Here is a 16320-nt window from a genome sequence, read left to right as displayed (position 1 = left end):
CCTCACCACCCCTGTGTGTCTCCCCCCCCCCCCAGACGTTCACCATCTTCGCCACCCACCACCTGGAGCTGAGCCACCTCTCTACCCTCTACCCCAACGTCTCCAACAGCCACTTCCTGGTGGAGTCGCGCAATCAGCAGCAGCAGCAGCAGCTGCCCTGGGCCGGCCGTTGTGACGGTAAAGCCGCTGGTGCCGATGACTCGCGGACGGTGCCACGTGTGACGTGCACGTACAAGCTGGTGCAGGGGCACACGCCGGACACGCACTACGGTACTACGCGTGTGTGTGTGTACGTGTGTGTATGTGTACGTGTGTGTGTTCTTCGTGCTTTTGGAGTACCTGACCCTCTGCTCACGATCATTAAGGACCTTCATGATGGTGAGCGGGCCCGGGTAAAACTACGTGGCCGGGAGTCAGAGCCATTCCCTGTACACCTTGGGGTGCGACAGGGATGTCCTCTGGCTCCCACATTATTTAACATCTATTTTGACCACGTAGTTCGTGAAGCCTTCAATAGCTGTACCGGGGGAATCTCCATATGGTACAGATATAATGGGAGGCTAATCGATGCCCGTGTGCGGTCAAGGGATGGCTCCCTATTGCTCAACCACGTTATGTATGCTGATGATTTGGTAATAGCTGCTCAGTCAGAGGAGGAGTTGGAGACGCTGCTGCTGAGACTGGAGCGTGCCACTAAGAGGTGGGGCCTTACCATCAGCCCCACCAAAACTAAGCACCTGCCTGGGTATTTTGTACCATCGGACACTACACCCCCACAACTCCCAATCGGTGATGGGGCAGTTGTGGAGAGAGTGGAGAGTTTCCCATACCTGGGCAGTGTGCTTATGACTGGCTCCAGTTTAACAGCAGAGGTCTCACTCCGAATCAGTCGAGCGGCAATATCTTTTCATCGGTTGCGTAACGCTGTGTGGAAGCTACCTGGTCTGTCGCTCCGCACTAAGCTTCAGGTCTTCTCGGCCACGGTCATTCCCTCCCTTCTCTACGCTTGCGAAACGTGGACCCCCCTAGTGGAACATCTTCGCCGGTTAGAAACATTTAGGCTGGCCTGCCTACGATCCATCCTGGGTTTAACCAGACTGGATTGTGTGAGGAGCTCACAAATCCTTGAAAGATCTGGGCAGGGTCCCATCGGTGAGCTCCTCCGGCAGGCAAGGCTGCGATGGCTGGGTCATGTAGCCCGCATGCCGAAACAGCTTTTGTTTGGCCGGATTGAGGGGGCTAAGCAGGCGCGGCACGGGCTAGAGAAGAGATGGAGTGATGTGGTACAGGAGGACGTGGAGCTGAGTGGACTTGCCGATGACTGGTACCAGCGGTGTCAAGATCGGCCTCTGTGGAGGAGGCTCGTGAAGGATGCTACTGGGCAGTTGGAGGCAGTCGCCCTCCAACAACAACGGAGGGCGGAGGAGCGATGCTCAGAACAACGAGCGGAGCGCCGGGTGGCTAAAGCACAGCAGGTTGGCACAGTAGGGGGCACAGGTGGTGCATCAGCCAGTCATCTCAGTCAGTTGACCCGTGGCACCTGGGTCTACCCAGTGACCTCCTGCCAGCGGGCGTTCGACACTTCACGTGGCCTCACGGTGCACATAGCCTGGCACAAGCGTCGTGGTGACGTCACCGCCACTTAGTGGCGAATGGCGGTTGTTGTTGTTGTTGTGTACGTGTGTGTGTGTGTACGTGTGTGTGTGTGTGTACATGTGTGTGTGTGTGGTCCGGCAAAACAACCCCTTACCTCCTCGCGGTGCCGGACAGGCAACTCTGTCGTGGACAGTGCTTTGGGGGGAGATCCAATTTTGATTGGCTCCTCCCCTCATGGCAAATGTGTCTACCACAGGGGCTAAACGGGGGCTCTGGACAGGTGCGAGGGGCTGGTAACCCTTCCACCTTCAATTAATTACCACGAAACCACGAGTTAAACCGAAATATGTAACTAATAAGCTTGTGCCGGAGGCCCCGGGGGGACAGGCGTCTATGACGTCTCCTGACCAAACCCCATTTGGCAGAGCCAGGAGACTGAATATCTACCCTCGGGGCTCCTCCAGAAACAACGAAAAACCACTACGGGTGGCCACGTGGAATGTTCGAACGCTCACTGCGGAGGAGAGGCTGCCACTCCGCTGTCGGGAGCTGGACCGGTACCGCCTGGATCTCTGTGGTATTCAGGAGGTCCGGTGGACCGGCTCTGGCTCCTACCACCATGAGGGGTGGACAGTCCTCTTCTCACGGCAGGAGACTGCCAAACAACAGGGAGTGGCTCTTCTTCTAAACAAAAGAATGAAGGGGGCGTGGGAGCGTGGTGGTGAGGTGTGGGAAGCTGTAAGCCCCAGGCTACTTTGGGCTCGCCTTCCCAACAACCGGATGTGAGGAGTGGTGGTCGTGGTTACTTATGCCCCCACCGAAGACGAACATCCGTGGAGGGATCCAGGCAAGGCCGATGAGTCGGATGCCTTCTATGACCTCCTGTCACAGGTGCGAGCTAAAGTGGCCCCTCGGGATAGTCATCTTGTTGGGTGAATGCCCGAGTTGGTCATGATGCACCTAGTCTGGAGTGATTGGAAGGAATGGGCCAGACCAGCTCAATAACAACGGCAGGAGGCTGCTACATTTTTGTGCAGCCCATGGGCTTGTAAATACCAACACGTTGTTCTGGCATCGGTGCATCCACACAACATCATGGATGCATGCCGGGTCCAAGCAAGAACATCTGCTGGACTACATAGTGACGGACCAGCGGATGCGAGCCCATGTCCCTGACACCAGGACCTACCGTGGAGCTGATCTGCCCTCTGACCATCGACTTGTAATCTGTAAGATGCACCTGCAATTCTTCCACTCCGGTGGTGGGTGTACATCCAGGACCCCATTCAAACCCTTAGTGGCATGCTCTGCTGGCTGGGATTGGCATCGTCCCCCACTCCTCCTGATGTCGAGGGTAAATGGGCGAGGTTTAGGACTGTGACTCATGCAGCTGAAATGGCTGCTTTGGGTACGCGGTCCAGACCTCCCCAGAGACCCTGGCTGACAGAGGAGGTGTTCAGGATGGCGACAGGCCCACTATCATCGGCTACAGAATCCCACGGCGGAGAATGAGGAGGCTTACCGCAGCCCTCGCTCGGAGGTTCGGAGAGCCGCGAGGCGCCGCAAGGATGGGTGGCGGTCGCGGGTTGCCGAGGAGATGGAGTCTGCATCAGTGGCCCGCGATCACAAATCGCTCTTTAACTCCCATCAAGAAAGTAACCTGCGGCGCCACAACCAATTACCATCATTGGGGGAAAGAACGGTGACCCGTTCTCCGACCCCCAGGGAACAGGTTTTCAGATTTGCCGAGCATTTCCGCGAGGTCCCGGTAGTGGGAGGGGGGAAACCCCTCGGCCCGGAAAAACTCATCGCGGCACAAAGTGGGGACGGCCCTGCCGAGGCCGCCGGCGCCTCAAACATCGTGAAGAAGAAGCCGTCGCCTTCCGCGACGCGGTCGGCGTCTCACGGCCACCACCCTCCCCCTCCCACCCCCCCTCCCCCTCCCCCTCCGCGTGCCCCACGTCCAGGTCTGGAGATGGCCACGCTGTCATCGCTGCCGCCCTCCCTGCTGCGCGACGCCACGGGGCTGCTGGCTCGGATCGGCGGCAAGAGCTGGGTAACAATGCTGACCCCCGCCGACACCCCCGCCGCGACCCCCCCGCGACCCGCCCGTGACCCCCCCCCCCCGTGACCCCTCCACGACCCCCCCCAGATGGAGCGTCAGGCCGACTCCGCGCCCGTGCTGCGCCGAGCGGCCGTCCACCGCCTCGCGACGCGGCTGGGCCAGGCGGCGCGACACTCGCGGCTGGACGGAGCCAGCCTGGCCTCGTACCTGGGGTCGCTGAGACAGCGGTACCTCGACGAGCTGGAGCACATCGCTGACGCCACCGCTAACACCCACTGAACAACACCACCACCAACACCACCACCGCTAACACCCACTGAACGACACCACCACCAACACCACTAACACCCACTGAACGACGCCGCCACCACCACTACCACCGCTAACATCCACTGAACGACACCAACACCACCACCGCTAACACCCACTGAGCGACACCGCCACCAACACCACCACCGCTAACACCCACTGAACGACACCACCACCAACACCACCGCTAACACCCACTGAACGACACCACCACCACCACTACCACCGCTAACACACACTGAACGACACCACCACCAACACCACCACCGCTAACACCGCTAACACCCACTGAACGACACCACCACCACCACCGCTAACACCCACTGAACGACACCACCACCAACACCACCACCACCGCTAACACCCACTGAACGACACCACCACCACCACCACCGCTAACACCCACTGAAGGACACGACCACCAACACCACCACCACCACCGCTAACACCCACTGAACGACACCACCACCGCTAACACCCACTGAACGACACCACCACCACCACCACCACCGCTAACACCCACTGAAGGACACGACCACCAACACCACCACCACCACCGCTAACACCCACTGAACGACACCACCACCAACACCACCACCACCGCTTACACCCACTGAACGACACCACCACCAACACCACCACCGCTAACCCCCACTGAACGACACCACCACCAACACCACCACCGCTAACACCCACTGAACGACACCACCACCAACACCACCACCACTGCTAACACCCACTGAACGACACCACCACCACCACCGCTAACACCCACTGAACGACACCACCAACACCACCACCACCGCTAACACCCATTGAACGACACCACCACCAACACCACCACCAACACCACCACCACCGCTAACACCCACTGAACGACACCACCACCGCTAACACCCACTGAACGACACCACCAACACCACCACCACCGCTAACACCCACTGAACGACACCACCACCAACACCACCATAAACACCACCACCACCGCTAACACCCACTGAACGACACCACCACCACCACCGCTAACACCCACTGAACGACACCACCACCAACACCGCTAACACCCACTGAACGACACCACCACCAACACCACCACCGCTAACACCCACTGAACGACACCACCACCACTACCGCTAACACCCACTGAACGACACCACCACCAACACCACCACCGCTAACACCCACTGAACGACACCACCACCAACACCACCACCGCTAACACCCACTGAACGACACCACCACCAACACCACCACCGCTAACACCCACTGAACGACACCACCAACACCACCACGATCCAACACCACCAATGCTAGCACCACCACCACCAATTCCAGCACCACCACCACCACCACGGTGGAGGGGTAAGCATGTGGGTACCATTGTGTGGTGTGGGGTAGGCTGACGGAGGTCCTGATTAGCCAGACGATGATGTTATTTCGTGCTGTGTTGTTGGATATATAAACATAAAGTTTACTGTCAAACTGGCTCAGTGATTGAGTAATTTCGTGAGCAAGCGACTGAGTGAGCAGCTGAGCTCCTGAGTGAGTCACTGGCTGAGTGAGTGAGTCACTGGCTGAGTGAGTGAGTGACTGGCTGAGTGAGTGACTGGCTGAGTGAGTGAGTGAGTGGTTGAGTGAGTGAGTGATTGGCTGAGTGAGTGAGTGGCTGAGTGAGTGACTGGCAGAGTGACTGGCTGAGTGACTGGCTGAGTGAGTGAGTGACTGGCTGAGTGAGTCACTGGCTGAGTGAGTGAGTGACTGGCTGAGTGAGTGAGTCACTGGCTGAGTGACTGGCTGAGTGAGTGACTGGCTGAGTGAATGACTGGCTGAGTGAGTCACTGGCTGAGTGGGTGACTGGCTGAGTGAGTGACTGGCTGAGTGAGTGACTGGCTGAGTGAGTGAGTGCCGAGTGAGTGACTGAGTCCGTAATAGAGGTTTTGTTGGTTTAGATGGCGTAAATATATAAATGTTGTGTCGTTAAAATCAGCCAGCCTAGATGCATGAGGTCACTGAGACAGACCCAGCAGGTGCCGGGGTTGTACTGCTGTGCCAGGCTAGGTGCATGAGGTCACAGATACAGACCCAGCAGGTGCCATGGGTTGTACTGCTGTGCCAGGCTAGGTGTATGAGGTCACTGAGACAGACCCAGCAGGTGCCGTGGGTTGTAGTGCTGTGCCAGGCTAGGTGCACGAGGTCACAGAGACAGACCCAGCAGGTGACGTGTGTTGACTGCTGTGCCAGGCTAGGTGCATGAGGAGGTCACAGAGACAGACCCAGCAGGTGTCATGGGTTGTACTGCTGTGCCAGGCGAGGTGCATGAGGTCACAGAGACAGACCCAGCAGGTGCCATGGGTTGTACTGCTGTGCCAGGCTAGGTGCATGAGGTCACAGAGACAGACCCAGCAGGTGCCATGTGTTGTACTGCTGTGCCAGGCTAGGTGCATGAGGTCACAGAGACAGACCCAGCAGGTGACGTGGGTTGTACTGCTGTGCCAGGCTAGGTGCACGAGGAAGTCACGTGACAGACCCAGCAGGTGGCGTGTGTGTTGTACTGCTGTGCCAGGCTAGGTGCACCAGGAGGTGACAGAGACAGACCCAGCAGGTGCCGTGTGTTGTACTGGTGTGCCAGGCTAGTTGCATGAAGTCACGTGACAGACCCAGCAGGTGACGTGTGTGTGTTGTACTGCTGTGCCAGGCTAGGTGCATGAGGAGGAAGTCACGTGTGTGTGGTGTTGAACAAGGCGTGGTCGTCAACAGCTGTGGTGGAATTGCTGTGGCTCCGTGCCGTGCCCTCTGTGCTGGTCACCAGGGGTCAGCGCCACACACACACAGCTCGGACAAAGCGCCCTGACGAGTATTTATTAACTCTGGGCTTGCACAGTATCACAGAAACAAGTTGGGTTATTAAATGCATTCTAGATTTAAAGCTTTCATGACTGCTAGGATCCATACTCTTGGTTCTATTGGGTAAAGTCACGTAGTTGAAAATAAAATAACAAAAAATCACGACGTTTCGGCCACAACACAAGCGGCCTTCATCAGGTGAAGGGACGAGACTGTCTGGAGGACAGCGCTGGAGTGGAAGAAGCCACGCTTAGATCACGACCTTTAAGCTGTGTGAGAAGAAAAACACCAAGCGCCTTGACAAAGGAATTAGCATATAATTTAGCATTGAAATGGCTCATTGAAATAGCTAAGTTAAAGTATACACATCCGCAGAGGTACCCCTTGACAAAGGAATTTGCATGGAATTTAGCATGGAAATAGCTGAGTGATTAGCTTGTAACTGGTCACAGAAATAGCTATGTTAAAGTTAGAGCATATACATTCACCGAGGCACCTAGTACTCATCAAACAGGAGAATTTAGCGAAACACAACCACGCTCAGACAGCGGACCTTTAAACTGTGTGCGAGCAAACAAGGTGTTCTGACAAAGAAATTAGCATAAAAATTAGCATTTGAGTGGCGGATTTTCGGAAAGAGGTGGTGTACGTGCCGGTGGACTTGCCGTTTGGCGCGGGGGGGGGGGGAGTTTACCTATTGATGGTGTGAGAAGGGAATTTATAAGAGCTGCGAAAGTTTGGTGTACCACTATTTGAAAAAGTATACTGTACCATTGAAATTAGTTTAATGTTTAGTTCGATTTAGAAAATCTTTCCAATGGTTGCTTAATTTGAAACCATCCTCTCGGTTGAAATTGTGTCTGTGTTTGTAGATCTGAATTGCTTCATGAACAAATCTCTGATAAAAGCCCGTGGGTTTGCAAAGAACCTTGGTATCGGAGAAAATTATATTGTGATCCCCCACAGCGTTGTAACAGTGATCAGCCACGGCAGAAGAATTCGTTTTACCGTGTTTCAAATCTGATTTGTGCTCGCGAATTCGGTCAGAGGCATGTCGCTTTGTCTCACCGATATAGCAATCACCGCAGGTACAACTCAATTTGTAAACCCCGGGGTACTGTAAATCAGGAATGACATCCTTCACGGATGGGATCAGATCACGAATTTTGTGTACTGTATTGAACCAGACCTGGATCTTGTGTTTGTTTAGAATTTTGGAAATCTTTTTAGTAACGCCTTCTATATATGGAAGTGTGATGGTTTTGACCGGAGTATCAAGTGGTTGTTTCTGTATGGAGGGAGAGACAGCTTGGCGGATGGTACGGTCAGACTAACCATTCCTTTTGAGGGCCAGGTGTACGTGTTTTAATTCACTGGTCAGGTGGTGTTGGTCCGAAATGCAATGAGCCCTATGGTATAAAGTTTTGATGAGAGAATTCTTTTGGGCTGGGTGGTGGTGGGAATCAGGTTTCAAGTAGGAATCTGTGTGGGTGGGTTTCCTGTAGACAGAATGCCCCAATGAGCCATCAGGTCTCCTCTCAAACAGAACATCTAAGAATGGTAGCTTGCCATCTTTCTCCAAAGTGTCATCCACATATCTCTTCCACAGAGAAGGTCTGAGGGTGGAAGTCTGGATGGCGTCTGATTCAAATTTCTCCATGAAAATATTGACTATCACTGGTGATAAGGGGGATCCCATGGGGGTACCCTCATTTTGTTTGTAGAAGGAGCCATTCCAAGTAAAGTAGGTATTGTTGAGGCAGTGCCTAACCAGTGCAGGTGTGTCGGGTCTAGTCCATGTTGGACAAAATTTTCAATTATTTCAATGGTGTCAGGTACTGGGACCTTGGTGAACAAAGAGACCACATCGAAGCTGACAAGGATATCGTCAGGGGACAGTACAACGTCTTTGACCATAGAGACCAATTGGGCTGAGTTAAGTACTGCTGAGGTGGTCTTGCCAGTGAAAGGCAGCAAGGTATCTGACAGAAAACGGGCTAGTCTATAGGTAGGGGAGTTGATCGTGGATACGATGGGTCGAAGTGGGGTGCCTTCTTTATGAATCATGGGAAGACCACAGAATCTAGGGGGTCTTGCAGCAGAAGGTTTTAGGGAGGGACGTTTAGTTGGGTCGATTAGGGAGGTCGAACTTGTGATGATCTTGTTGGTTTTTATCGCTAGGCTATTAGTAGGGTCATTTTTTTATTTTTGAGTAACTTCCATCATTGAGCAGATTCTGGATTTTGTTGTTGTATGAATCTTTATCCATAATAACAGTAGCGTTGCCTTTATCGGCTGAGAGGATGACTATATCACTTCTGTTTTTTTAAATTCGCGAGTTCAGAGCGTTCATTTTTGCTGATGTTACTAATGGGTTTCTTAGCATTCTGAAGAACACCTTGTTTGCTCGCACACAGTTTAAAGGTCCGCTGTCTGAGCGTGGTTGTGTTTCGCTAAATTCTCCTGTTTGATGAGTACTAGGTGCCTCGGTGAATGTATATGCTCTAACTTTAACATAGCTATTTCTGTGACCAGTTACTAGCTAATCACCCAGCTATTTCAATGCTAAATTCTATGCTAATTCCTTTGTCAAGGGGTAACTCTGCGGATGTGTATACTTTAACTTAGCTATTTCAATGAGCCATTTCAATGCTAAATTATATGCTAATTCCTTTGTCAAGGCGCTTGGTGTTTTTCTTCTCACACAGCTTAAAGGTCGTGATCTGAGCGTGGCTTCTTCCACTCCAGCGTTGTCCTCCTGACAGTCTCGTCCCTTCACTTGATGAAGGCCACTTGTGTTGTGGCCGAAACGTCGTGATTTTTTGTTAATTTTTTTGTTATTTTATTTTCACCTACGTGACTTTACCCAATAGAACCAAAGAGTATGGATCCTAGCAGTCACGAAAGCTTTAAATCTAGAATTGATAACCTCTATGGGGAGAGTTTTCACCTATCTGTTAGAGCTTTTAACAGACAACGGGACAAGAAGTCGCAACTCATCGAGACGCTGACCTTCCTCAAAAGATGCCGCGATCACAAGGTAATACCCATCGCTTTCACACTCACTTCTGCTGCTGTATCTTCTCCGAATTCTAAACAGATTCTGCTTAAGGCCAGCCTATCTTTAATCTCAGAGAGGATAAGGCTACTCCGATTTGAACTCGATACTTTAGACAGGCCTCTCCTACAAGCTCATTTAATGTTAACACAAAAAATGTCACCTTCTGATTGGAATCACGTAGACAACATGACTGCTTCTTCTGCTGAGTCACTGTTAGTCAAATGTAAAGCTAACCTGATTTCTAAATTCAACCACCTATCAAAGAAGAACCCAGTTCCACATATAACAAAACTAGATGTTAACAAAATCGTCATTAATCAGAGTAGCACCCCGATTTCGGACATTCTGAAAACAGTACTGGCTAGGGGACTAAATTTTGCTGTCACCCCAAAACACATACCAGTAGATGATATCATCTCTCAGGTCGATGTAGCCCTCAAAGGCGTAGGACACATCCAAGCAGACGTTGCGAGAGCTGAAATAGCCACTATTCTTAAGAATGCTAAGAAACCCATTAGTAACATCAGCAAAAATGAACGCTCTGAACTCGCGAATTTAAAAAAACAGAAGTGATATAGTCATCCTCTCAGCCGATAAAGGCAACGCTACTGTTATTATGGATAAAGATTCATACAACAACAAAATCCAGAATCTGCTCAACGATGGAAGTTACTCAAAAATAAAAAAAAATGACCCTACTAATAGCCTAGCGATAAAAACTAACAAGATCATCGCAAGTTCGACCTCCCTAATCGACCCAACAAAACGTCCCTCCCTAAAACGTTCTGCTGCAAGACCCCCTAGATTCTATGTTCTTCCCAAGATTCATAAAGAAGGCACCCCATTACGACCCATCGCATCCAGGACCAACTACCCTACCTATAGACTAGCCCGTTTTCTGTCAGATACCTTGCTGCCTTTCACTGGCAAGACCACCTCAGCAGTACTTGACTCAGCCTAATTGGTCTCCATGGTCAAAGACGTTGTACTGTCCCCTGACAATATCCTTGTCAGCTTCGATGTGGTCTCTTTGTTCACCAAGGTCCCAGTACCTGATACCATTGAAATAATTGAAAATATGGTCCAACATGGACTAGACCCCGACACATCTGCACTGGTTAGGCACTGCCTCAACAATACCTACTTTACTTGGAATGGCTCCTTCTACAAACAAAATGAGGGTACCCCATGGGATCCCCCTTATCACCAGTGATAGTCAATATTTTAATGGAGAAATTTGAATCAGATGCCATCCAGACTTCCACCCTCAGACCTTCCCTGTGGAAGAGATATGTGGATGACACTTTCGTCATTTGGCCAGATGGCCTCCCAGCTCTGAACCTTTTCCTACACCACATCAATTCCAAACATCCCGCCATCAAATTCACCATGGAAGTGGAGAAAGATGACAAGCTACCATTCTTAGATGTTCTGTTTGAGAGGAGACCTGATGGCTCATTGGGGCATTCTGTCTACAGGAAACCCACCCACACAGATTCCTACTTGAAACCTGATTCCCACCACCACCCAGCCCAAAATAATTATCTCATCAAACTTTATACCATAGGGCTCATTGCATTTCGGACCAACACCACCTGACCAGTGAATTAAAACATGTACACCTGGCCCTCAAAAGGAATGGTTACTCTGACCGTACCATCCGCCAAGCTGTCTCTCCCTCCATACAGAAACAACCACTTGATACTCCGGTCAAAACCATCACACTACCATATATAGCAGGCGTTACTAAAAAGATTTCCAAAATTCTAAACAAACACAAGATCCAGGTCCGGTTCAATACAGTACACAAAATTCGTGATCTGATCCCATCTGTGAAGGGTGTGATTCCTGACTTACAGTGCCCCGGGGTTTACAAATTGAGTTGTACCTGCGGTGATTGCTATATCAGGGAGACAAAGCGACATGTCTCTGACCGAATTCGCGAGCACAAATCAGATTTGAAACACGGCAAAACAAATTCTTCTGCCGTGGCTGATCACTGTTACAACGCTATGGGTGATCACGATATAATTTTCTCCGATACCAAGGTTCTTTGCAAACCCACGGGTTTTTATCAGAGATTTGTTCACGAGGCAATTCAGATATACAAACACAGACACAATTACCTTTTTGGATGTCCTAATTAAAAAGAGACCTGATGGTTCAATGAGCCACTCTGTCTACAGGAAAGCTACCCATACGGATGCTTATCTGAAACCGGATTCCCACCACCATCCATCACAGAAGAATTCTCTCATCAAGACTCTGTATCATAGAGCCCAATGCATATCCGACCAGGAACACATAAGCAGTGAACTCAAGCACGTACACCAAGCTCTTAGGGCTAATGGTTACTCCGACTATACAATCCGCAAAGCTATCACTCAAACCATGAAGAAGAACCCTCTTGAGGAGCCTTTCAAAACCATCACTTTACCCTACATTGCTGGGATCACAAAAAAGATCTCCAAAATCTTGAATAAACACAAGATCCAGGTCCGTTTCAACACATTACATAAAATCCGTGATCTGGTTCCGTCTGTAAAAGATGTGATTCCGGACATACAATACCCTGGTGTCTACAAACTAAGTTGCCTCTGTGGTAGTAGTTACATTGGAGAAACCAAACGCCATATCTCGGACCGCATTCGTGAACATAAAGCAGACCTTAAACACGGTAGGACCAACACCTCAGCCGTAGCAGATCATTGTTCTAATTCAGTAGGCTCACATGCCATTGACTTTTCCAAGACGGAGGTTCTTTGTAAGCCATCTGGCTTCCATGAGAGATTCGTTCATGAGGCTATCCACATATACAAACACAGAGACAATTTCAACCGAGAAGATGGATTCTATCTTAGCAATCATTGGAAAGATTTGATAAATCATTTCAGTTCTTGATTGATTGTTCACGCTTACAGTGGCTTTCAGACAGCATACATAAAAACAAATTTCGTCTCCCCCCTCCTCTTTTCAAAAAATAGATGGACTAGTCCTGGCAAACAGCCAATCGTTGCGCGTGACGCAAACGTTATTTTTATATAAATAAATAAATATGCCGTTTTCTAAATAAATTTATGCAAACCGACACACCTGATGATGACCGTTTGAGTTATGGTCGAAACGTCGTGAGAATTTTTTATTGTTTTATATATATTTTGTTATTTTGTTGTTTCTCTTCAACGTGACTTTACCGAAAAAACTAAGAATATGAATTACTGCAGTCACGAAAGCTTTAAATCAAAACCCCAAAGCATGTTTCCACCTCCATGTTTGACGGTGGGGATGGTATTCTTGGGGTCATAGGCAGCATTCCTCCTCCTCCAAACACGGCGAGTTGAGTTGATGCCAAAGAGCTCCATTTTGGTCTAATCCGACCAAAACACTTTCATCCATTTGTCCTCTGAATCATTCAGATGTTCATTGGCAAACTTCAGACGGGCATGTATATGTGCTTTCTTGAGCAGGGGAACCTTGCAGGCGCTGCAGGATTTCAGTCCTTCACGGTGAAGTGTGTTATCAATTGTTTTCTTGGTGACTATGGTCCCAGCTGCCTTGAGATCATTAACAAGATCCTCCCGTGTAGTTCTGGGCTGATTCCTCGCCGTTCTCATGATCATTGCAACTCCACGAGGTGAGATCTTGCATGGAGCCCCAGGCCGAGGGAGATTGACAGTTTTTTTGCGTTTCTTCCATTTGCGAATAATCGCACCAACTGTTGTCACCTTCTCACCAAGCTGCTTGGCAATGGTCTTGTAGCCCATTCCAGCCTTGTGTAGGTCTACAATATTTGTCCCTGACATCCTTGGAGAGCTCTTTAGTCTTGGCCATGGTGGAGAGTTTGGGATCTGATTGATTGATTGCTTCTGTGGACAGGTGTCTTTTATACAGGTGTAGTGTTGTAAGGACGAGCAGACTTCTTTAGGAGGCACACTCTGTTTATTGTATTATTTCCTTATACAACGCTTAACACACACAGAGGGATATTCGGTCCCCTCACTCGATACCCTAGCGAGGTACAGCCTCCGGACCTGGCGGGACTCTCACGTCTACCGTTAACCTCCTTGATACCTAAGGAGGTACAACCTCCGGACTTGGCGGGACTCACACGTCTACCGCTATCCTAGTCCTCCGGCTAGGACCTAGGGGAGTCTATCTGACCCACCGCTGGCCCGGTGGGTCCTGACCACTGGGTATGCCGAGCCTTAGCCCTTAGAAGGGCTGAAAGGCTGGTCCAGGGTCCTAGCTAGGCTTCAGCCCAGTCTTCTATCTTCGTGCAGGGAGAGAACTCCCCGAGGTCCGTTGGGTCACCCGTCTTATACCCCTTCGTGGCCAGGTAGAACCAATCATACATTCCCACGTGGAACCGTCTGATTGGTTCGCACCAAACCCTGGCCACGATCCGTTTCACCTCGACTGACCCCAACCATTGTACCCAGGGGTAATGCTGCACTGCCCTGGTTGCAACGCAGGTTACGCAACAGCGCGTAGTTAACACCTCTACACAGGTAACGAGCTGAGATAAGGGGCACTCCCTTTAAGAGTGTGCTCCTAATCTCAGCTTGTTACCTGTATAAAAGACACCTGGGAGCCAGAAATCTTTCCGATTGAGAGGGGGTCAAATACTTATTTCCCTCATTAAAATGCGAATCAATTTATAATTTTGTCTCTCACTGTTCAAATAAACCTACCATTAAAATTATAGACTGATCATTTCCTTGTCAGTGGGCAAACGTACAAAATCAGCAGGGGATCAAATACTTTTTTCCCTCACTGTAGGCACACAGAGAAACAACGCCTCTGTGTCGAGGCCTTAAATAGAGAGAGAGGGGGGCAGAGAGAGAGGGGAGGGGGTGTAGAGAAATCCGCGAGTCAATGCAAGGCCGTAGCCATGGAGTCAACATTGGGGGGGACCAAATCTACCAGGGGGTCTGGGGTCCCCCCCCCCCCCCAGAAAGAAAAATCTAAATTTGAAAATTTCCTGACATTTCCTAAAATATTGAAACATTTCACTAACACATGGGATGGAATTTTTTTTATTTGATACAATAATGTATAATATTGTATTGTATTACATTGCTCTGTTGTTTATTTTTTTAACTTTTCTTGTTTCATAGTATGTAATGGCAGAGATTAGGGATTCATAAAGTACAAGGCAATCATATAAACAAAAATCTACGCATTGTTACATGAAGACAAGTCCACATTTTGTGGCCAAGGTTTAGCAAGTTGTTTTTATTAACATAGCATAGCAATTATTATTTAAAAAAATATTTATTTTTATAGCAATATATTGGGGGGGCATTTTGACCATATTTGATTATTGTGGGGGGATATGTCCCCCACCAATATATTATAATTATTATAACATATTATAATTATAATTATAATATATTATAATTACGGCCTTGTGTCAATAAGAGATTTGGAACTTTGGTGACTGCAGGAAATAATAATAACACGAGGACACGCAGAGAGAGAGAGAAAGCTCACTTATATTCTTGATTCTTTCGGTAAAGTCACCACCACGTAGAAGGGAAACAATAAAATAATAAAAATATAAAACAATAAAATTCTCACAACGTTTCGACTGCAACACAAGAAGCAATCATCATCAGGTGTGAAAACCACAGCAAGAAACCACAGCAAGAAAATGTTCTTTGGCGTCTTCTGGTCCAACACCAACGTGAGACGAGGCTCTAAAGAAAGCTGTCTCGGGTGTGGACCAATAAATTTCAAGGACAGTGCCACATACATTATCAGAGTTGTTGTTTTGTGTTTGCGTTCCGACCGCAGGTATTGTGGTCAATGCAAACATGACTCCTTGTAAAAAAAAGGTGTCAGTTTTGTTGCCAGATAAAAGGGTAAAAAAACAATTATCAGGTCATTGCATGCTGGTGTCACGGTCAAAATTGTGGCAATTCCAAACATGATCCAGAAACTCCACAACGGAGACACGCACCCCCTGTACCAACGACGGAGGCGCAGGGACAGACGCTCGATTACGTTTTAATCGATCTGCAGACGGCCAGCAGCTCCGTGTCGCCTCATCTCGATCCCGCAATCCCAAACAGGTGAAAGTCCGCATCGAACCGAACCCCCGGCAAGGCCATCTACTTAATGACGAGAGAAAATTCACACGAAATGTCCTCAACGAAGCCTTCCGGATGTAAAATGAAATAAGCTTTTAATGAAGAAATAACAATAATCTAATTCAAAACACAACACGATTCAAATATGTTTCATTTTAAAACTTCAAAACGGAGCATGGGCCGCTTGCGTGAATGCGTCCTTCATGTGCAAATGTTGTGACTTTCCTGGCCGAAGGCCCTAAAATGCTTGGACAAGATGGCGCCGATGATGGCAGCCTCGGCCGGTTGGTGCGCCCTGTTTTGTCCAGTTTTGTCTTGAGAGAGGCCTGCTGTTCAACACACTCGTGCTGGTG

General features: G+C 49.5%; 1 protein-coding gene across 1 annotated transcript in view; it reads left to right on the top strand.

Annotated features, from left to right (window-relative positions):
* Positions 1 to 4483, top strand: part of LOC142915930 (mutS protein homolog 4-like) — a 29716-nt gene extending 25233 nt beyond the window's left edge. The window contains exons 18-20 of the mRNA XM_076061555.1: positions 36 to 270; positions 3564 to 3652; positions 3749 to 4483. Coding sequence (XP_075917670.1) covers positions 36 to 270; positions 3564 to 3652; positions 3749 to 3940 — 516 coding nt within the window. The 3' untranslated portion in view covers positions 3941 to 4483. The remainder of the gene's footprint in view (positions 1 to 35; positions 271 to 3563; positions 3653 to 3748) is intronic.
* Positions 4484 to 16320: the final 11837 nt, after the last annotated feature.

Source organism: Petromyzon marinus, unplaced genomic scaffold, assembly GCF_048934315.1.
Source record: "Petromyzon marinus isolate PM22_M1 ecotype Great Lakes invasive population unplaced genomic scaffold, UKy_Petmar_22M1.pri1.0 PM_G_Scaffold_37, whole genome shotgun sequence".
Lineage (NCBI taxonomy): Eukaryota > Metazoa > Chordata > Hyperoartia > Petromyzontiformes > Petromyzontidae > Petromyzon > Petromyzon marinus.
The sequence above is the reverse complement of the archived record's forward strand: the minus strand, read 5'-3'. Positions and strand labels throughout refer to the sequence as shown.